At 38.5% G+C, this 23,376-nt stretch overlaps 1 protein-coding gene across 5 annotated transcripts in view; it reads right to left on the bottom strand.

Annotated features, from left to right (window-relative positions):
• LOC124179875 (Down syndrome cell adhesion molecule-like protein Dscam2) overlaps positions 1-23,376 on the bottom strand; it is a 180,701-nt gene that overhangs the window by 66,796 nt on the left and 90,529 nt on the right. For all 5 annotated transcript variants that reach the window (XR_006870164.1, XM_046564723.1, XM_046564720.1 and 2 more), the window contains exon 4: positions 11,066-11,252. Coding sequence is in view for 4 of the 5 variants with exons in the window: in XM_046564723.1 (XP_046420679.1) it covers positions 11,066-11,252 (187 nt within the window). In the remaining variant the exon portion in view is untranslated. The remainder of the gene's footprint in view (positions 1-11,065; positions 11,253-23,376) is intronic.

Genomic DNA, 23,376 nt, shown 5'->3' on the forward strand with positions numbered 1-23,376 from the left:
CTAAAACTCGTAAAATCGAACGAGTCTTCTCGTTTCGTTCTGCTTTAATTTATTTGCCTGTCTTTTTTTTTTCTCTGTTATCAAAGGAAACGGGCATTTCATTCAAATTCCAGTTCAAGCCGTTTGAGAGAACCCTCAACGAGTTTACCTGCACGTTCAAATTTCTTCCACGAAATTGAACGTTTTCGGCAATTGATCCTATAGCTGCGCCGTGCAACGTTTGAACCTCGGTTTGAACGCAGTTATGTGCGGAATGTACATAGATCAGCTCGTGCTTTTTGAGTAAAAAGCAGAGGGCGTGCGGCGTTTAATTCTACGCCAGCATTTGCGCGCAAACACGGCCGAATATCAAGCTCGTTCAAGCTTAAGGATGTATGCAAGGTACAGTCAGTTCGAGAAAGTGTCGGAGCAAAAGCACGACTAATCACAGGTTTGAAGAGTGTAACCGAACCCCATCAAGCTGAATGTAATTGCAAGAAAGGTCTCCGTGATCTAGAAGCAAATTATTCAACACTAAAAATTCGTAGTAAAAAAATTACCTGGCACATTAAAAAAGTCTGAGAAATCACAATGTTCTACTATTTTTTGACAAAAAAAATTGTCCTGTTTGATTTTCATGAAAAATAGCTGGTAAAATAAAAATAAAATAATAAATCCACTATCAATCGTCTGAGAATGATTTTCCATTTGCCTCATAGATTGGTAACAAAAATCCTGAATCATTTGTTTTATCGCGTTTTCGTTTGAACCACATTTTCGTCCTGACTGTACGTCCATGCATCCTCAAGTCCGTGGTGGTTGATCGGTTCAAAGATGAAAGTAGACGGGAGTGGGGAAAGCTAAATTAAAATTAGCAGCAGGTGCAGCTGCAGGTGAGTCGGGGGCTTATTCGCAAGCTAGATCTCGTTAACATTTCAATTTTATTTGCCCGTACGTGAATGATGCACGGTTGACACGCGTGTGTGCATAAGACACATACACGCATATGTTATTCCGATCATTGGTAATTCAACCGGAAATTTGAATGCTCCGAACTCGGAAAATTAACGTGGAAATGCTCAAAGTTCTCGGATTTCCCGGCATCACACAACACTAAAATGCCTAAATCGTCCGATACTCGTACGTCAAAGAGAATTTGATACTCGTATTTTCGACTCTATCTATGCACGTATGTATAGGTATTAACTTTTATTTTACGAGAATAATCATTAATTAAACACGGCTTGTTTCTACCATTTAATCATTTCATCGTACTAATTGTTTATTATATGTTCTTTGTTTTAATAATCGTTCTTAATATTTGTGAACATTCTTGTCGAGATCTTGTAGAGCAAAATCGGATGAATATTCAAACCATTTGTTTTTAATTCTGATATTTTATATTATTAAAGAGATATTCGCAGTTTTCGAATATAATAATTCAATGAATACTTAATTTGTCACTGTGTCAAAGTAAAAATGATAAAAAAACATTGTCCCCCTCCCCCCCAACTAGTTATCAGTTACCTTTACGACTTATGTAAAGTTCTCCATTTATTTTGCCTCGGTCAAAAAGAGACGCGGGTTCACCTTCCCTATCGGCCAGATATAGACCGTTTGCACCCCGGTGATCGTAAATTAGAAACGGAACGTTGGGAAGCGTTGGAAATTTCGTCCGATCAATGTTGCGGTCTGCAAGGGATATTTTGAACGGTCCCAATTCGGTGCCAAAGCGACCAAAAGGTGAAATAAAAGAATTCAAAACTAAAACAAAACTGTAAAAGCTCACTATATCAATACTCTGCATCATCGACCGCAAACGCAACGGAACCTGATTTGTGGTGTGTTTCCGGAACGGCGTAACAGAGTAGATGCGCCATTAATTGCGGTCACAGTTCTACCATTTCTGGCCACCTTAAAAAAGAATTCTGCGTTCATTGAATCGACTTTTAATATTTTCAATTGCCCAATTCACGAGTAAAATTCGTCTTTTAGGAATTTGCAATTCTTGTTCAACAACAGCCAAAGAATATGAATATATTTTTAAATTCGCGAAGCCTAATTATTTTTAACCGACTTATTTGTACAAATTGAGTTTTAGATACAGAATATACGATGTACGAAACTTGTAAAGGACCACGTCACTTTTCAAGAAACAAAAAGTATAGCCATCAAATATAATCTTTTCCTTTCTCTCACAGGAAGAAAGAATTATTCGATACCAGGTAACTCCAAATTTTCTATCTACGATAATAAATATTGTATAATCAACCGTAAGTATCATATTATTTTCCTCAAGTTTTGATCTCTATGTATGATAAATTTCATTTTAAGACGTCAGTAGAATACCAATTAGAGTCGTAAATATAGATTCCGTTGCCGACACTTAGCCGAGACAAAAACCTTTTTCTAGAATGTTTGAGTTGAAGAGATTTCTCGTTGCTATTCTACTAAAATTGCGGACTGTCAATCACCTTTCGCAATGAAAGAAATACGTGGCTATACCGCTGTGTTAATGCAAGATCCGTGTTCGACGACCACGGTGCTACAATGAAACGTATCGCGGTCAAATAACCACATGAAACAGGCGAGGACAGAGTCGAAAACACGAAATCACGCATATTATGCAAATTCTGTGTTAGTCACTAATAGTAACCTGCAGTCATGCGCCGGGTAAAATTTCCGCATGGTTAGAATTCATTGCCCATGTGACAATATAATATATAATATACGTGTCGATTTCTCATTTGATTAATGGGAATTATCCACCGCTTCGTTGTGCCCGTTATATAGGTGCGTTCATATTTTCACACATCACCGTTGCGTTTCACCTGTTTCGCAGAATTGTTGAATTTTTCAATTGATTTATTAGTTTTGCTGCGATTACTGTACCTGTGAATTTCGATCTCGGTATAAACAATATGACGAGTACTTCTCAAATCTTCACATTACAACGAGCACACGAACTTCGCAATAATATTTTTCAAGTTTTTTTTCCCCATCGCCAAAAGATCCCTGAAATTTTTACGCGTTTTTGAGATCAGACTCGCAAATGAAAAATTCATTCGGACATGTTCGAAAACAAGGATTTTCCTTGGATATTAATGCATCAGGTGATTTACTTACCGTATAAGCAAGATAAATTCATTTCGCTCGATTTAAATTCGTTTCAACGCAATATATTTTTGATTCGAACAAGTAAATTTTCCAATTGAAGTCGTTTTCGAAAAATTGTGTAAAACTGACCAAGACTTCTTGGTTAGAAGTCTGCATGATAAACCACGAAGTGTCGGCAGATGCATTTTGCGCTGCATCGTTGAGATTAGAAAAAAGGCTGCCGAAATTCCTGCTGACGCAGATTTTCTGATTAGCATTTTTGCAATCTCGCTCCTGCCGGGACCCCTTAACTTTATTCCGGATTACGGGGTTGTGTAGTTTAAGGCGAGATAATGCCGAGGCAGGTTGACGATGAGTATCGTATAAATTTAACAGTTAAGCATTTAAAGCTCTTTCGCTTTAGTACCGCGTCACGGTTAAAATGCCAAGTCGTAATCCTGCAAGCCCCCGTGTTTAAGGCGCCCGTTGCATTGCTATTACTAATTATGACTCCCCATTCGCAGCTTCGGGCGTTCGGTTTAACGTTCATTTACGTTAAAGGACAAGATTTTCGTCCGTTGCCACAAACTTTCCTTTCACGAGGCTCTAACGAACTGCTGTTCTTGTAATCCAAGGATCGGCTCGTTCCTTTAAACAATTCGTTCGAAGAAAAAGCAAACTCACATCTCGTTTCCTTTAATCGTACCTATCAAATCCTTAATCACTGATTTTTCGGAAAACTCGATTACCGACGACATTTCTTTGTTTGAGTAATTATTGTTTTTTTTTTTTTTGTTTTGTTTTTTTTTTGACCGACGAATTTGTGCAGAGATTTAGAAAGTAACGAAGAAATTGAAATACTGTTGGAGATATTCTCGAGTCAATTTATCAGTGTTGTAACGATAATTCATATACAAAGATCAAAGGCGACAGCTGGATTTTAAAAAAGTATAAAATAACCAACAAGGCAATGACTGCTGCTATCATACGTCATATGAATTGTATAATACGTGGAGCTGTATGATCAAATTAATCAATAATGAGAAAGATTCGTTCAACTGATTAGCCTTCCATAATGAATCAATAATGTGTATTGGGGATTCTACGTCCAATCTAACGAAGAAAACGAAAATTTTTCCCTGACCATCTTTGATGTTTTCGCCATTTTACTCATTTGAAATTCGTATCGAAAGCATTAAATCTAAATTTTTTCAGATTTTCGTGACCAAGCATTTTCTTACCACAGCTAGTCGAAATATCAGCTTTTAACAATCTCTCATTTTCTCAAGTTTAACATAGCTCGAAATTGAGATGACATGTGGAAAAAGTTTCTATACAAAAGTTTCGCATCTTTGGGTGAAATTTCTAAAAATTATTTTGTATGATGAATTCTCGCTACTGTGTGAGTATTTGTTAATACATATCTTCCAAACCACTGCATCGTCCACCATGCAGTTTTCAGACAACCTTTCGCATCGAAGAAGGCATGCTGCGAATATATTGTAGCCCATTCGATTCGGGCACTTTTCAATTACGAATAATTTGCGCGCATTTTTTATCAAAACTCAAACGAAAAATCAAAACATTGTTGAAATCAATTTATTGGCTGAGTTATTGTGAAGAAATCACGTGTCGAAGAAATCTTAAAAAATTCGAAGTTCATTCTTTCAGTATGTACTTTGATTTTGTGAAATGGCGATCAGATTAAAATAGGTCAGGGAAACCGGCCGTTCGATTCGACGTGGAATACTCCATATGCACGATCAATATTTCCAATCAACAAATTTTTAACGTTTAATAACTTGTTTACAAAAAATTAGAAACCAAGCACATTTGGAAATGTAGAGGTAATATAACTTCGTTTTTTCAATAAATTCATTTCTATTTTCCTAAAATTGTAAATAAATATCATCTAAACTGGAATTAAATTTTTGAACGGTCAACTATCGGTAAAAAATTTGGTATGAATAATTTTTAGACAAAGTGAAGTGTGTTCTTGATATTTAAAGAATCTCTTCTTCACTTCGGGAAGTCTAGCAGCTCACCTGGAAAAATCGAAAAACCGAATCTTAATTTGAAAGAAAGGATTGTTCGTCACCGCATATTTCCATTTACATAAAAAACTTTATGCCTCCATGAGCCTAGTGTGAAAATTCTGGACATGCGTAATCGCGAGCGTCGTCGTGACGGAGTAGGAGAATGTAGACGATGTACATGCGCTGTGCAAATGGCAATTAACCTCAATACCGGGATACGATTCGATCGAATATTAATTAGCCTTAATTACGCGATACACCCGTCAGTTTGATGACGGCTACTGTACATGCAAATTTCATTGGAATAACAATCCACCAATACGTGTATACTGCAACAATGTATACATATATTATACGGTGAAGTGAACACGTTTTTTTTTTTGCCTCGCGTGAGTTGAATTAGAATTCACGTCGCGAACGGAGGCCTTTGATGTTCCAAGATTCGAAAGTAATCGACAAAAACCGATGTTTATTAATTCAATTAATTCTAACATTGTACTCAAATGAACGATATTGCAGTGATTGAAAAAACGCTTCCATTTCGAATATTTCCAATTTCCAATAACTACAGTTTGTTGCCCATGCAAATCCAATTTCATATTGACATTCAATGTCCCGAAAAGGTTTTGTGAAATTGAAATAAGTCCGTTTGATCCTAAACCAAAAGTAGCGTTTAAAAATATTTCCAGTTGTGTTATTTGTGTCAATGAAAACGGATGACATAACATTTCTTCTCTGTAATAGAAATCAATCCGAGAAAATTCGTACGCTAAAAGCTGAGATGTCAACAACGTCAAAAAAAGTCTTATAATTGGGACGTTTGAAATGTTTAAGATCTCGTGTTTGTTATAAATTCAGCTGAAAACATTCGTTTTGGTTAAAAAACACCAGAGTTTCATCATTTTGAACTTTCCAACTTGTACGAAACCATTTTTCAAATCGTTGTTATGTTAGCTTGCGTTATTCAAATTTGATTGAAATCATTTCTACAATACAATCAGAATTTTGTCTCAGATTTTTCAACGTTTTCCCCTCTCTATCTAATTTTCGATTTATGTAGGATTGGATCCATTTGTATTTGACGAGACTTTTCCAAGCCATATTCTCTGCGAATTTTTTGATGCGATGTATAGATCGCTTATTCAAATCGACACCAGCGCTCAGCGACAAAATCAACAATGAGGATATACCGCCGAGGGATGTCGGGGTGTTGGATCAGGTGAATCCGAGCTTAATCCAAACTCCGAATACACCTAGGCGATTGTGTGTTCAACGTGAAGACAAACATGGCGCAGGATCATAGCTCGGAAGATTTTCCTTTACCGCTCTAGTTTCATCAAGGGAAAAAGGAAAATGAAACTCGTTGGTTTTTCACCGCGTCCTCCTCACTCTCGGTGCTTTTTTGGCAGTCCAGCCATCTCTACAATTCGCCCGTCATACCTGTCGGGAAATTAAACGTAAAATGTTGAAAAGTTGGAAACTGTCCTACTCGCGGCTGCCGCTCCAGCATTCCCGTGGGACTCTGTTTCCCTCCATTGCATTCACCTGACACAAACGCGGTAGTTGAAGAGGAGCGAGATCGGCGCTCAAAAAATGCAAAATATGTACGAAACTGACAGCGAGATACGCGAATAAATGACAGTGCTAGTAAAAATAAAAATTGTATCGTGTCTCCATTGAAGGCCTAGTTGATTTTCATCAAAAATTTCTTTCGAATCGCTTGGCCGTTTATTCGGAATTCAGTCATTACAGTGAATGGTTTATGTATCATCGGAATTTTCCTAAATCGGTCAAGCGATTCTTCAGTCGTTTAGGATACACGAAATAGATGAAAAAGTTGTCATTCGGTGACCGCAAGCAGTCGAAACTTGGAAATTTTCACGGATAAATTCAGAGAAAATTTTTTTTTAAAGAGGATGTTTAATTGGCAAGGATTGCAATTTTTCAGTAAAGAAAAGAATAATCAATGAACGAAATGCCAAGTGACTTGATGAAATATCGATTTATTGTTAACTTCAAACCGGGATTAATTCATTTCAATTATTACAACCATTTGGACGCAGTGTTTTGCGTGAATCCGAGTTTCCCTCTCTCGGCTCATTCCCGCTTTGACGAAGCTCGGAGTAAAATTAATTATTGTACGCTTTTGATCTGTAATCCCTGTATCAGGCAGGCGATTAACCCAATATTAATTATTACGGCTGGTAATTCGTAAAAACGGTCGTTTAAACTCTGCAAAGTATAAAAAGTATTAATATCAGCTAATACTCTGTTTCCGCGAAAAAGATTTTGGGAAAAACAACAACAACATTAACTTGGAAACGTAAAACCGGAATGAGAAGCTCGCAAAGGGCGCGCGTAACGAACGACCGATTTATAATTTGTGGAAATACCTGGAGCTAGCCTCTGGGGAATTCTTACTAAAAAATTCACGAACAAGCTCGGAAGCGAACGTTTGTACGCGTGTTTTATACGTACAATGATTTTACCAAACGTCAAAGAACTGGCGAAATATGGCAAAGAACGGCTATGAAAGACTTGAATAAATATACGATTTCACAACTACCAATCAAATATGAGTAAGCGATTTACGTGAATTGTCTTCGGAAGATTGGAACTCGCGAAAACTAATTATTATTTCCAATAATCTTCGCATATAACGCAAAAATATCGCATGTAACGGAAAATAACATTTTGCCTGAATAACGTTATACCAGTTATTTCAATTATACATATAGTATAATTTGTCGAAAAAAAAGTTTACGTAAGAACGAAATTTGATTGAATACAGTATTATCGAAAGAAATCTGTGATAAAACGAAATATTCAATAGACTGCAGAATGGAACTTAAAAAATGAACAACTGTAAATAGAAAAAAAAATTGTTTTACCTTCTGTATAAGTATTCCTAAATGTTTCAAACAATTGTTTTGCAATTCAAATCACACATAGATACACCGAGCTTATCCGAGATCGGTGCTGTAAGGAGACAATAATTATCCGCGCAGGGTGGATTCTAGGTAATTTTATGGCTGTTCAGCGCAGCACGTTATGGTGAGTTATGTGTTTTTGCGACCGGAACCATCCCGCAGTCTCCTGCACCCGCATTTTCCCACCTCCAGGCAACTCACTTCCGTGCAGATAAGGAGCGTACACCAACCGCGATAGTGCAAGAAGGAAGGATCGCACCTCGTAAATGGTGCACTTAGCATGAACGTGCAATTTTACATCTATCGTACTCGTTGCTGCTCCATTTTCAAGAGAGTTGGTGAGTCAACGATCGGGAATTTTCTACTTGTTTTATTAGGAGACAGTCGTCCATAGAGTACTCATCAAATTATCGTATTTGGAAGGTACGAAGATTTCATTGGAAAATAGGAAAATGGAAAATCTTGGAGTTGTAAGCAGCAGCGTGGATCATATTATTTCTGATCACTTCAAAATCCTTAAAGGTCCAGTAGATTCTTTTGACATTACGCACACGGATGACTCTTCTTGTTCAAAAAACCGTCTTCTACAAACATCATTTCAACCTAATTAAAACTGATTGACCTCAATTTCACGCCTTAATTTTTCAAAGTTTTCATCGTTATTTGCGAACCGCTGTTATCGTCTTCACTTCGGCAACAAAAGAGGCCATGAGGACGTAGGAATTATTTACCAAATCGTAATCGTGTCTGACCCAAAGTACCGAGGAGATGTTATATACACATAAAGGTTTAAAGGTTGCCATCAAACGCGACCTTCACACCTAATCCGAATACCCGTAAAAAGTGCTTCTGCATCTGTCGTAATGGTGCCGTAAGACTGGAGAAGAGCTTGAAGAATTTAGCTCCGCAAAGAATGATTCCTCTAAATTGGTTACAATCCGTTGGACACGAGACCCTGAACCTTGCTTTCATGTACTGCGATTCAAATTGGGTACCGTTAGATATTACGTAACTACGAAACTGACTTGCAATTAGGCAGGGCGCGTGCAAGATCGAAAAATGTAAAAATAGCGAAAAGAGTGTAACTCTCTCGTTACGTCGTGTCAAATATGCACGAACGCCATTCAAAAGGGGTTGAAGTTGATTCATATGTAAAATGTTACGAGAAAGTAATTAAAGCAGTTTCAACGAGGCTTCACTTCACTGGAATAAACTTCTGAAGGACCTTGTATACTCGTATCTATATATCCCAGGGGGGCAAACAGTCAGCAGTCGAGTTACGAGCCCAATTGGAATATTGAAACGAGAGTCGCCATCATTTTCAAAGAATCCACACTTCTTAGACCAGCATCGAGAAAGTATTCAGCGACATATTTTCATTTCTTTGCGAATTTGTCCGTACGAATGCAATAATTTTTTATTATTTTTTTCTGTTTATTTACTCGACTTGCAGTCGTATACTACGTCACTCGTAGTTTAGCTGCAGGTTGAGCATCGGCATTTCCTAATGCGATTACAAATTCTGACAGTGACGTCACTGGTTCACGTCTTCTATATCAAGTGGCGAGAAGGGTGTGGGATCTGTGCCGCGGAAGGCTGGCGTGCAGGCGATGGCGAAGTTTCAATTAAAAGTGGAAATGGATTTCTCAGACTGACTGTTTCAGACCGATTCTAGTCACTCGATAGGAATACACTCTGCAGTTGAGTCAATACCTGCACCTCGGTAACTCGAACTTTCTGTGGCTCCCGCAAGAACAAATCCTGTTCAAAAGTTTAAAGTTCTTTCCAATTTCGCGTTGGCACGGCGCAGAGCGGTGAGGCGAATGTGAGCCATGAAGAACCGTAAAAGCTGCCGGAAAGTGAGACACGGAGACGATATTGAAAGCACAGCGTGAGTTTGCGCGTGTGTGTACGTGTTTGTTTCTCTTTGTGTTTTATACTTTCCTTCGCAGCTGTGCGCCGCGAATAATTTCTCGCGAGAATTTTACCACGACTGCGTAAAGTCGGTGACCGGACCACCCCATGGATTACGGTGGCGATCGAGGAGACACCTAAACCTATGCAAATACCCAGCCGTGAAGCTTAGGCTCGCTGACTTCATTGCCGGAAAACCTGAATAGCTTTTGAATATGAATGGGCGATATCCCTGAAGTCTGAATTCGCCGGTTATATAAGCCCGAACAGGAAAATAATAGCTATAAGTACTTATGGTAAAAGATGAAGAATGAATAACAAAACCGCTGTAAACATTTTCGCTGTCTTTCATATCTGTGCATTGTTGAAAGATATTGCTGCCACTAAGACCACCGTTATGTAAAAATATTCAGGCTCTGTAACGGTATACCGCGTTACGAAAGATCCGACATCTCATGGAATCGATGGGAAATACATCTGGGTTTTAAATTTTGTATAGGATTCCATGGCATTTCGGAATTTTTTTTATGGGTTTTCGGACACCTTCACACGACGCAACGTATGACGATTCTATGAATTTATCTGAAAATTTAGAGATTCAATCACGGTTATGTTATAAGGATTCTTTGATACTGCGAGGATCTAAAGAAAAACGTACCTACTTCTTTTTGTAAACAAATGTTGATACCTTGAAACCAACACACGCACATGATTTAGCACCATCAAGCTGATACAGTGCATTACCATACACCGCCTTTCGACTATTATCGCTAGATGCTACTGTTTATATATAGTATTATATGTACGAAACTCTGCCGCGATATTTCACTCAGTTACTTAACGTTATCCGTAGAGCAATCTCTTTCAGCACCGAGTCATAAATCACGAGCCGCGCGTTGAAAAGAGGTAGGTAAGTCGCAGGATGTGTGCCGCATGGTGCCGCGATGTAGCGCACGAGCTTTATACCCGCTTTGGTACACACGCATGTGTTTCAGGTGGGTCAAAGCCGAGGTGAGAGAACACGTGCGGTAGGTAGACGGTACACGTCCTGGAGCATTTTGTGTAAAGGTGAAAATAGGTAACTACCGTCGAATTTAGTTCGGAACTTACCGTAGACCCGGTACTGCCGTAACTGGCCTCTGGTCGGGACTTGTAGTCCACGTGACATGCGGAGTCGGACTTCCATGAGCGGAACAACTCAGCTGAGACCCGGTTGTGTTGGAAAATACCAGAGTGCTGGGTGGTTCTTGGATGAAAAATGGGCCCTGCTGACCGACCGCGAGCTCGAAGCTACATGCTGAAACAGACAATTACACGTTATGTAGATTTCATACATTTGGTAAACCAAGTCTAACCGTTTACTGATCAATGGAAGTATGATGAGCGATGAGCTGAAAATATGCGACGGTATATTTACCGCAGCTTGCTTGCGTATCGAATGCGAATGTGGTGGACGACGAATAATGAAACTCGTACAATTTCAAGACGACCATCGAGCACCGTCGAATATGTCGTTTTCGATAATCAATAGTTGAGTTTGATCAATGGACAGGAGACCGAAGGGCTGTCACAACCCTTGGTAAAAGATACAAGCGCACCGATAGTTGACACGTGGTCGAAGAATGTTTCGAGACGTTGGTTTTCGATCAGACGTAATTAGCTGATGCAATATCGTATCGGCAATAAGTCGGCGGTCTGCTACCAAGAAGCATCGTTGCCTCACGCGAAACGGGGAGCTGCGTTGATACCGACGGGTTGCCTTGTCAAACGAAGCGAGAGACGGCGACGGTATCTCGGCTCGTTAAATACTTACGACTTCATCCAAGGCTCCGTGTCCTGGCCCTTAGGGTCGCGCCTCTGGAAGCGAAGGAACCACCATCCCCTCGAATCACCGCGCCCTCGGGAAGCCCACAGCTGACAATGAGACGTCACGCTAATCGGCGGGAACGGAGGGAGGCCAGAGGCACTCTGGTCCTCTAAAAGTTCAATTTCTGCCTCCATATATTTCCCGGGGCAGCGGAGAACCGCCCACCTGGAGATAAAAGAACTGGGAAAATTTCATCTTCCCTTCCCGCGCTACGCGGCCACCGGGAAATGATCTTAAGCTCGGACGGTTGGGACTTGCATGAAGTATTGGACGAGCGGTTTATTCTGCGGTTTGGCTGCCCCGTTTTAGCTGCTTCGGAGTACCGCCATGACGGTTTCGCCTGTAAGTCCACGATGAGGCGTGGAACCCCAAGGTATACTCGTAATATTGCGCAACGAGGCGGGCCCTTACTTTTCCATTTGCGGAACGGTTATTCTTACGGTCTTTGTGATATTTCTCTCCCGAGTGCCTTTGTGTATTCGTGTAAAAGAGATGTTACCTAGACAAGTGGGTCGAAACCGTCCCTTTACTCGACTTCGGATCATCAAACGCATCATTGGCAGTGCCTTCACCGAATTGATTATTATCAGCTATCATGTCTGGAATAGACTAAACTGGGACTATTTGAGATATTAAAAGATTATTTGAAACCGTGCAACCTACCATGAATTACAATTTTTCGTAAGTACGAAAGTTTGTTTTTTTTTTAATTTGAAAAAGTAGCCTCAATTTCGAGAATCAAATTTTTTTCCAAGTACTGTCACTGTGCCAACTTAGCCCAAACTGCAGATTTCTTCATGTTTTATTCCCTCATTATTCTCCTTGTTGGGATTTTGTTTTAATTGAATGAATTTCAAATCTGAACGGATCCTTTAAATAAATAGACGAATGTCAGCGTGACCCATTTTCTCATGGTGCTAGCTAACGATATGAAATTCTAATTACATAAAACATCATGTATGGTTACCTAGAAGTTCTTGGACCACGCTGTTGTTTTTCAGCAGTGAGCCTATATTTACTACGAAACGGTAAATTTACTTTCAATCCTCGAAGACGCGTAATAGCACGTTTAGTTCACATTCTTTCATTATAAACAATGAAACGGATCGTGACAGATACTCTGCAGTTACCTTCCATATCGTCTTAAATGATCTTCATTCGGTGGCAACAGAAGGCGGTGAAACACCACAGTTACCAACTACTCCTAGTTTTTTCTAGTCCATAGAGAGAAGCAGAGATAGTTTCGCACAGTTGTCGAAGACTCTACAGCTTTTTGCACCCCAGGGTGCACGATCAGGGTTTTTTTCCCCAAACACTGCCTCAATTTCTTTAGTCCACCTACATGAGGTTTAACCTCTTACCTTGAGAAACTTTGTTTTTTTCTTTTTTCACTTGCATTATTTCTAAACGACATGATATTGTGCTCAATATATTGCCACACTATTGCCCGAAAATCGCTTGACTATGGAACGACACGCAGTATGACTAGAATAATCTGGAACAACTGAGAACAGTTTAAATTCTCTAAAGCAACTTGCTAGCAACAAAATTGAGAGTAAAAACTCATTTTCGATTTTTCTGACGAAAATTTCGAGACAAATTTTACGTCCATCTGAAACAACGTCAAGAAGTATCGAAACAAGTTGGAACAATTTTGAGAAAGTTTTCTTTCCTTATTTGGGGAGGCTAACTTCACGTAAGTCCTTACGTATCGTCAATCATACTTCACCTATATTTATATTGTTGCAGTGCAGACAGAGAATAAAAAGAAAATGATGTAGCCAATTTTGGGGAAAAAAATAGAAATCTATTAGAACCCGTTTTCCGCTCAGTCCTGCAATTACCGCGACCTTAACGACCCGGTTAGTAAAATTTATTGGCCAGACCGTCGATGTTGCTGCAATCGTTGTTGGTTTCATTGCGAAACACATGCTATCCATAAATCTACTTTTGGAAATTGGCAATCCACGTTAAATAGTTCTTGGCGAACTTGTACAAACGTAAATAACGTTAAGCTCTACCGAGGAACGGACTCTCTCTTTCTCTCCTTCTGTGATCTTGTGGGTTGCATCGCAAGGTATTCATCAGACTGATCGACTAGAACCAAGGCTAAAATAATTCAGTGCTCGAATTATTTATTAGGCCTTCCTTCGAATTTAATTCGATAATAGAGTAGAGGCGTGCTGCTTCGAAATGCGAAGTCGTATATTGGCGATCGATAGTAAACCGTAGACTTGTTGTATTTCAGAGTATCTAAAGTTTATGACTGGTTTCAGACATGCCTCACTCAGTCCTGCGTATAGTAAGAAGGGAAACGACACCAAGAAATGCCTGGTTTTAAATAATACATCGCGTGAGATATGATGATACGGACGAATTGGAAAAAATACGATTAATCTTGAAGAGTCAAAGTCTCGCTAGAAGTCAATATAAAATCCAGTCTTTTTGAAACTTATTTCAAATTCATATCAGGTATCAGCGATTTGGTTACTGCGATGAAATTGTCTTTTTAAAAGATTAACTATCATCGATTGCTGACGATTAATAAACTGCAAAACGGATTTTAAAAAGCTTACACCTCGTGAATAAATTGTTCGCCAATTTAATCTCGATTGCAATTCATCATTCTATTTGCCAGAATAACACAAACGGTTTATAATATATCTGAAGAATGGTAATAACAGACTTCAGAGAGTTTGTAAATCGAGGTACTCGCCACAATTCTTTCTGCGTATACTTTTGCGATTCAAATACGATACCATGCGGTGCAGTATACAATAAATTAATGTTCAAACAATTCTGGAATGCATGTGATTTCGGAAAGTGGTAAGTGAGTATGGCTTATCGTTGCTTTACTTGCTGATTCGCTGCATTATATCGCATTACGTGCATAGAATTGACGGCTGATGATGAATAAATGTTTCTCAATGGAATGATGTTATATTATGAAACAAATTGGAACAGCTGTGCAGTTTAATTGACTGTACCGTGGAATGACGCATCATTTAGTAGTCGATCATTCAGTAAACCACGTGCTGTCAACGCGAAAAAGTTTACACTTCGCAAAAGTTCCAACCAACTTTATATAATCCGACAAGCATTTCAATTCACGTCCATGTCAGTACCAGAAGACATCCTGATTCGATTATGTGATTTTATACAGCAACACCGACTGCTTATGTAGGTAGCTACGGAGGGAACGATCAGAATTTAATTTCCCTCGAAATTCGAAAGCAATAAGAAGCCGGAGAAGAGGCGGAATAAGATGAGAAAAGAAGACGCCGCGCCGGGTGATTGGGCGACTGAAATAGGCTTGGAGGTCGAGATGAGGAAATGGAAACGAATTCGGATAAAGTGGAGCTGAACGTATAAAACGAACGAGATGCGAATCGAACACCGTAAAAATGAGGCCTGGTTTGTCCAGCACGTGTTCTCTGCCGCGATACCTAAAGTCAGACAATGATGATGAACCTGAATCCCAATTTACTCAGGGGAATCATAGCTGAATGGAGAAAGAGCAAATAGAAATACCTCCAAAATCCTTCAACCTGAATCGAGACATTACATCCCATCACTTTTTCATTTCTGGAAATTGGTACTAATTTCGGGACAGACTGAGAGTGAAATTTCGATGAAGCGATGTGCAAGGTTTCCAAGGATATTATATGAATTCAATGTTTATAAGATCAAATAAGTTCACGAATGGACTGATGAATCAATATTACTATTTTCTTACTGAAAACCTTACAGCTTCATTCATAGAAAACGATACTTTCTTGCACAATTTAATTAATTCAGGAACATAATTATGTGACGTTGAGTGTTTGAAATTACGTTTCTAAAAATACAGAACTTCATGTGAACTCAAATTATACATTCTCCCGGAGTTTCAATGTCTGAAATTTATCAACGTCGAGATTACTGCGCTGGCACGTATTACACCTACCTGATCTCGAAAGGCCAACTGGCCACCTGCAAAATTGAGTACTTTAGCTATAGGTGAACAAGCAAAGGGCAAAGTTCATCAGGACGCGTGGAAGTGTCTGCAAATAATGAACCCAGTCGAGTTTCTTCAATAACGATAGCATTTCAAAAGTTTCGGGAAACCTTATTTTCTTAGGTCGTATGGGCTTGATCGTCGGTTCTTGAATGCAAATACGAATACAATATGAACTCCCCGTAACTTCCTGAGGCGGCGTGACTGAGCGCTTGGTTTCGGTCGAAAATCGATTTTTCCAGTTTCATCGAAACTTTACGTTTTCGAACCTCTAGAATCCGAAAAACAAGTTTTTAGAAAAATGTTGGTTTGTTCCGATGAACTCCCGTGGTGATCTCGGAACCGGCTCGATGAAAAAATCTAAAGCTTACAGAATTTTACAACGAAATGATGGACATGAAATATCGTCATGTTGCGTTCAGTTTGAACTTAAGGTTCTACCGGAAATAAATCGATTTTCAATGTTTAACCGACAAACATATACTTTTACCTCCTTGTTACTTTTGCTGAATAACCGATTATGTTTTTCCCAGTTTATACATGTATATTTTTTTTTAAATAGCATATACTTTGCAGTTGTCTAGAATTTTCCCTTTCTAATTTTGCTTTCAAAACTTTTTCATTTAGCTACCAAGTTCTACGAGTTTCATATATTTCACTCGGCCATTTTCGCGATCATTGCTGAAGTTTATCGGACAGACCGATAGGTTCTTCCCGTTTCATGGTGATGAAAAGTATCGCGAAAAAACAGTTATTTCGACTTGTTTCCTATGAAAATAACATGTAAAAAAAGCTCATCTCAGTCTCGTCACGGGATTATTCAAAATAATTATGAATTTAATCTTCAATGGATGTAATTGTATATAACCAAAAATTAATATGGCTTCTTTATTACATTGGGCCACCCAGAGGCCAGGTATTAATAAAATCGGGACTTTTCACACCTTTCATTCAAATGGCGGACTGAAACCGACGTTTCAAGGCACACGCGATCAAATATGTTATTATATGTACACATAAAAACACAACCTGCAGTCCCACTGTCAAAGGGAACTGCATGATTATTTTGCATAATTCCGCGACGAAACTGGACTGAGTGTAATTTTTTCATACCAAATGTGAATAAGTAAAGTTCACCTCTTAGATTCGATATAAAAATTCATACTTCAGGAAGATTCTTAATCAGTCAAAATGTAACGCTTAGACTTCGATCCGCGAGAAAATGTTTTTTTCAAACAGTCCTAATCCGAAACAGTCTTGTGCTTGATGGTCTGGCAGAAAACCGTGAAGATTTTGCTGCCGGGAAGAAAATTGAATCTGACTCGGACTCCGAAACCTACAGCAGCGGCAGCCTACTTTTCGACCCTTTCATTTTCCGCGTTCCATTCGATTCATCGCCGTCGGGAGGAAAAATACAGCGGCCAGGCGGCTATCGCTCGCTAACAAGCACCTCCGACTTTCGACCTGATTGGACACTTTCAGGAAAAGACGAGCCCGCTTATTAGCCCTTTTCTGTCGAACTCGATGTATGGATTGGTCACCTCCTCTCCCCCTAAACACGCGCTGCTCTCACACAACTTGCACTTCGAAAATTGCTTCTCGTTATCGCCAACCGAATCTCTGGAGGCCTTATTCCGAAATCGTATTACTTTGCTACAGTGAAACGGCTACTCAAGTTATGGAGGTCAATTTTTTTGGGTTGGATAGTATCTTCACACGCTTATGGCATCTTTTAGACAGAGTTAACAAGGGAAACTCGGCATTAATTCTTTTATATTTCAAAGATAGAACCGACCCATGATCATTATGTTTTTAGAATACCAAAATAGTTTTTCCGACACGCGAACGAACGTTTTTTTTTTTTTTTTTTTGTAATAATTACCAACTTGAACTCTTCACCCTATAATTCTTTTATTATCTTTGATTTCAGTAATTATTTCATCCTATGGACAAATTCCTGTCAGCCTATATACTGATGGTTCAATTTTGCACACGTTTTGTTTTTTGTTTGTTTCGTTTTTCGACGATTGAGGTTGTGTCGTACAGGAAATGAGCGTAAAACTATTAGTCACCCCAAAGACGTCGAGCTTTGTCATTATCACCACCGTTTCATCGCGGCAACTGATAAAATATCAGAATAAGCCCCTGAGAGAAAATGTCCGCCTTCCAGTATGTTCGAAAATGAAAAAAAAAAAGACAAACGTCGAAATGTGATTGTAGGTACTCATTTTTTAATCCACTCGATCTGGAACGGAAAAATACAGTTACCATTATTTCTAACCAACATTGACTCACGGATAATTCGAAAAGTTTTTAACCAGAGGAGACTCAAGTGTAATTAGTTTCTTCTCTCTTGGGAACTAAATGCGCGAAGTCGAGAATATCCCGATATTTTCAAATCCCGCAAGCAGAGGTGGTAGAATGGTCTAATCAAACATTGTGAGATAATTTTATTGCACAATGTTGGGAATAGCAACAAAAATACAAATAATGTTTTCAATAAATGTTATCATTACATTATCACGGAATATTGATTGTTCGAAATATCTGCTTTACTTTTTTATACCCGTTTTATTCAATTCTAAACAACATCGGAAAAACGCAGCCGAGGAACTGAAAATTTTTATAGCGTTGAGTCAGAATTTGGCAGTCGCAACTACGGATTAATAATGTATCGAACTAAAAATGGAGGAAATTGGCGAACATCTTTCAAATCTCATCAAATTCGAATATAGTATTTGAATTTGCAGTGACTTGAAAAACTTCGATATCGAGATTATCCGATAAATTGGATAGCCCTTTTTCCGCGGAAAGATTTGACGTAAAAAGTTTTTTCAAGTAATCAGGGCTGAAGTTAAGTGAGTAAATACCCATTTATCTTGGTGCTTCGTATTATAAAAGTGCTAAATAACTTGCAGGTACCAAACCAAGTTTTACAGTAGTGGTGTGAAAATGGTTAGCGTAGAGAAAAAAAATGTGATTATTACCGCATGAAAGACTGTGCGGATATATTTCTGCTCAATAAAACTCGAGGTACCTAATTGCGCGTATATCGTAGTAACGAAATCATTCAAAAAGCTATTCGAGAAATTTCATCACGGCTATTAAGTTTAGTTTCAAGGTTCAACTGCGTCCTGACACATAACCGTGATTCACATTCGACCAAAAATTTCACTCACGCATTCTTGGGTTGGCTATTCATCAACCTCTTCGCATTGTTCCACTTCCCGGAGAAATTGCCCAGTATGGTTACTGAAAAACTGAACAATTATAGAATTAACTGGAAACAAAATTAATAAAAATAATGAAACTTTCGAGATATTTTTGCAGCTTGTCTTGCTGGATTTTCCGAAATGCGACTATTATAAAACGGAGATGTTTCGACGGTTTAAATTTTGCTAATTATTATCGCTGTGACGGGTGCGAAGTGAGCTTTTCACTAATTTTGAATGAAATTTTTGAGACTTTGACTTCCTAGCGTATGACTGCGAAATTTTAAACTGGAGAAGGAAAATCAAGGCTCAGTTTTCGGCACGTCCGCCAACTCTGCACTGATTTCAGAATAAATTGAAACAAAACAACTTTATCGCAACCACTGCACGATAACTCCAAATCATTTGGTACGTCTAGCACGAATTCGGTGCAGAATTGCGGCATAGTCATATATATGTATACATATGACACGTATTCGAGACGATAATTCATTTTTATTTGCGCCAGTGATTGGCTGCGTGCAAATCCTGCGGTTTAGTCTCTCTCGTCCATATCCCTTCGTTTGCGACGAATTATTCTCCAATTTTATCTTCCGTCATTGCACACCTCCATCAGAGAAACCCCCAATTAATTTCGAACGCGACTCACATGCATAATGTCGTCCTTCATTGTCGCCAATAGCCTGAGTTATTCGAAGTAACTATGAATGGGATGGGAATTTGTCAGCTCGAAAATGTGCCGACACAAAAACATGGCTGAAAAAAAGGTTTAAAAAGTGTAATTAAACTTTGTCGCAGGTTGAATGCGATTTCAAATAATGTGTGTGTGATTTAGAAAAAGTTTCTCAACCACTGAACTTCAACTGTAAAAACCTTGTCGTTAACAACGTTTGAAAGATCACATTGCTGAACTATTTTCTTCGCCGAAAAATCTGTAGCGCTCATCCGACTTTCATGCATAATGGCTTTTTTTTATTTCCAAATGAGTATACTACAAATTGTCTAAGATAGATTTGTTTTTGAAAAAAGCTCGATGTTTAATATTGACATGATTTACAAATGATAATCGCACTATTTAGCTACGAATACATTATTTTTATACCCAAAATCAAAGTTAGATAATCTGCGGAGAATTCAATGAGGTGATCGGTCGCAAAATTCAATAGATTAGCTTAGCAAAGAATTTTTGAGCCTCTAGTGTCATCTCATTTTTCTTTCGATCAGTTTAACCCCAATATAAAATCACTGACTAAATATCGATCAATGGAGAAAATTAGATTTCAATATATTGCGTCAGTAAACGACGCGAAAATTTGTACGTATGCGATTATGCGCGATACGCACAAGAAGTACGGTTAAAATTTATTTCGTGATTATCTGAAAGCTTTCAATCAAAACTTTGCACTCTGCAGCTTCGGCAGAATCGAATCGAACAGTCGGTCTGACGGAGCAGACGCGGAAAACCGCGGAAAATATATAAACCAATACGTAGTGAGAGAGAGAGAGAGAGAGAGAAGAAGAGAGAGAAAACGAGAGAGAGAGAGAGAGAGAAGAGAGAGAAAATGAGAGAGAGAGAGAGAGAGAGAGAGAGACGGGAGCTGCAGCAGTCGCGGAAGTTGAAAAACTAATCAAAGGTTCGTTATTTGCTATTTGGGAAGCTTGTTTATACTGGAAAAGTATTGGCCTCTCCGTGTTTGTTAATCACCATGGCAAACACTCGAGTTCCCGACCGCATGCTCGCAATAATATCGCCTTCACTGCTGCAGAGTACAGTCATCATTTTACCTCTACGAAAGGTTCAAGCTACACCTGCGTAAAGCGCGTTAACTCTCACAGGAAAAATAATAACAGGATAATTGTACCCAAAAAATCATCATTTTCACAGTTGCAGAAAAAATTTATCACGATTCATGCGAGAACGTGTGCCGTTTCGAAAATTTATCTCACTGATTTGTATTATTATTCTTAAAGAGTTAATATTGTTGCAAAATTATTTAAATTACGGATAAATTATTTCCTTGTATCAATATGGAATTTTGATTTTTTTTTAAATTTTATCAGAATAAATTACTTTATGATTAAGAAATTTGTTTTTGTGGGTGAGTTCTTTTTCACTTGAGTTATTGAAATTTCGTTTCAAGTACTAGATAATTGTGTGAATATTCGTGTAATAGGTGGTGAATTGGATCCTTTCTCTTTAGTCGTTAACGTACCAGCCATTGGACTGAATTGCAGAACAGAAAAGGGGTTTTAAATTACCGTGAAAAACGTACCGCGCCTCAAGCTACCTTGATGTTCCATGAACTCGACATTCCGTCATGTGCGTATGGCATATTCCGTTTCCCGTTTAAAAATAAAATGATAAGAATATCCTTGAATGAGCTGTATTTTCTCGTCAAGTGGAAAAACACTGGGGGGAATTAAACAGCCGTGAGAGCCGATTGGAATTAAAGTAGTTTAGAATTAGTGGTTCGTGTTTTTATTTATTTATTTTTTTTCTAATTTTACCTTCGCAACTTTTTTATTTCGCAGTCAAGCCCTATCAATTTCAGAGTTTTTATTCGGCCGTTTTCGCAAAAGTTTGTAGAAAAGACCAACAGACTCTTCCATTTTCATGGTGACGAAGAGTATCGCGAAAAAACAATTTTTCCGGCTCGTTTTTTTTATTTCTTTTTTCTTTCTTCTTCTTTATACGTATTATAGATTTTATTTATCACGGGTGTAGTCACATTGAGTACTTTTTTCAATTCCAGCTGACAACTATTTGACGAATTACCAGATCGTTCTTCCTCAAACTGTACCAACTGGCATTGATATAAAAAAAAATAAAAAAAAAAAAAGGAGCAAAATAAGAAATCCATCTAAACTTCTCTGTAGCCGCATTTCGTACGTGATTTTTCTCGGTGCGCGGATATTGAGTTTTAGCGAGTGAACCTCTTCAATCTCGGTCGGGAAGAATTTCCAACCTGGACTGTCCCTGCAGCTTATACGCCACAATAGCGTTACTGCACTCCAATTCTGCCAATCAATTATTGGTCGGGAATCCAGGGAGGATCGCCCCTGCATCCGCTTCGGCTCTGCCAACGTTATACTGTAGCATGGACCATTTCGTCCGTCTGGCTATCCGGGGAGATTCTGCCGGAAATTAGGAACTGCGTAATTTATCGGTTCGCAAATATACAGACCGTATCCATCCAGCCGTGCACTCACGGCGAACACAGGATGAGGCTGCGGATCGAGTTTGAATCGTTTCGAACTGTAACGCGCGGATTTCGTTTGCCGAAAGTATCCTCGAGAGCAATTTCTGTTTATGGCTATTAGGTTTATTACGCAGTCCTCGACTATTTTCATTTCTTGCCATGAGCAAAAAACAGCTCTCGACGAAAAATGAAAATTAGTTTTCCAATTCTGACTAGTGAATTTAGTACGTTTTATTATTCGTTTTTATTACAATGATTCGTATTATATTTTCTTGTAACTATTGCGATAATTTAATATCGGTGTCGCAATTCATTGGTTTTAAGGCCTCGTTTAGATGAACATAGCGTAGTAAAGTTAGCAGATTTAATGTAGCAATAAATTAAAAATGAACTTAATATTGATAATTGTATTATCACACTGAACACTACTGCCACATTTTTTTTGGGTGGCAATTATATTTAAACCGATGTCGCATTGATACACAATTTATTAAAATTATCCAGCAACTGTAACAACAAGAAATGAATTGTTTCTCAACGTGTAAAGAAAATGAAGAAAATTTGGTTGAAAATACAACAGATGAGAGAAATTGTTTTTTCATCCTCAGGGCTCGGTCCATCGGTCTGAAACATTTTCAAGGAACGCTAACGACTTTCGAGTGACAGTAGGCACAAGGCATCGCGAATAACCGCATCTGGTTTTCACTGAGGTTTTTATATGAATATATTTCTTAACTCAGACGTTTCTATTTGTGAATTTAATTTCTTAGAGCGACGGCGCTCTGAATGGGGCTTAATTTTTCTCAGTCGGGGTCTCACTACAGGAAAGACGTGTAGGAGACCTTTTCACTAATGCCTCATGCGCCCCACGTTAGCGGAAAAATAAACAGCGATGCTCAACTTCGTGGTAGCCTTGAGAATGCCGTAAGATTCGCAAGAATAATTCATCGCACTTGAATAATCGAGTTTTTTTTCCAATACATTTACCAAAATGTTTCGTTGGGAAGAAATATTTTTATGTGAAAAAAAAAAAACTTGGTCGTAGTACAAAAAAATCGCTGAAATTAAAAGTTTTTCCATTTGAACTAGTCAATAAATCTCGAAGGACGAAATTTTTCATTAAATTGACTTTCGAAGCTTGTAAC

The sequence above is a fragment of the Neodiprion fabricii genome, chromosome 4, assembly GCF_021155785.1.
Source record: "Neodiprion fabricii isolate iyNeoFabr1 chromosome 4, iyNeoFabr1.1, whole genome shotgun sequence".
NCBI lineage: Eukaryota > Metazoa > Arthropoda > Insecta > Hymenoptera > Diprionidae > Neodiprion > Neodiprion fabricii.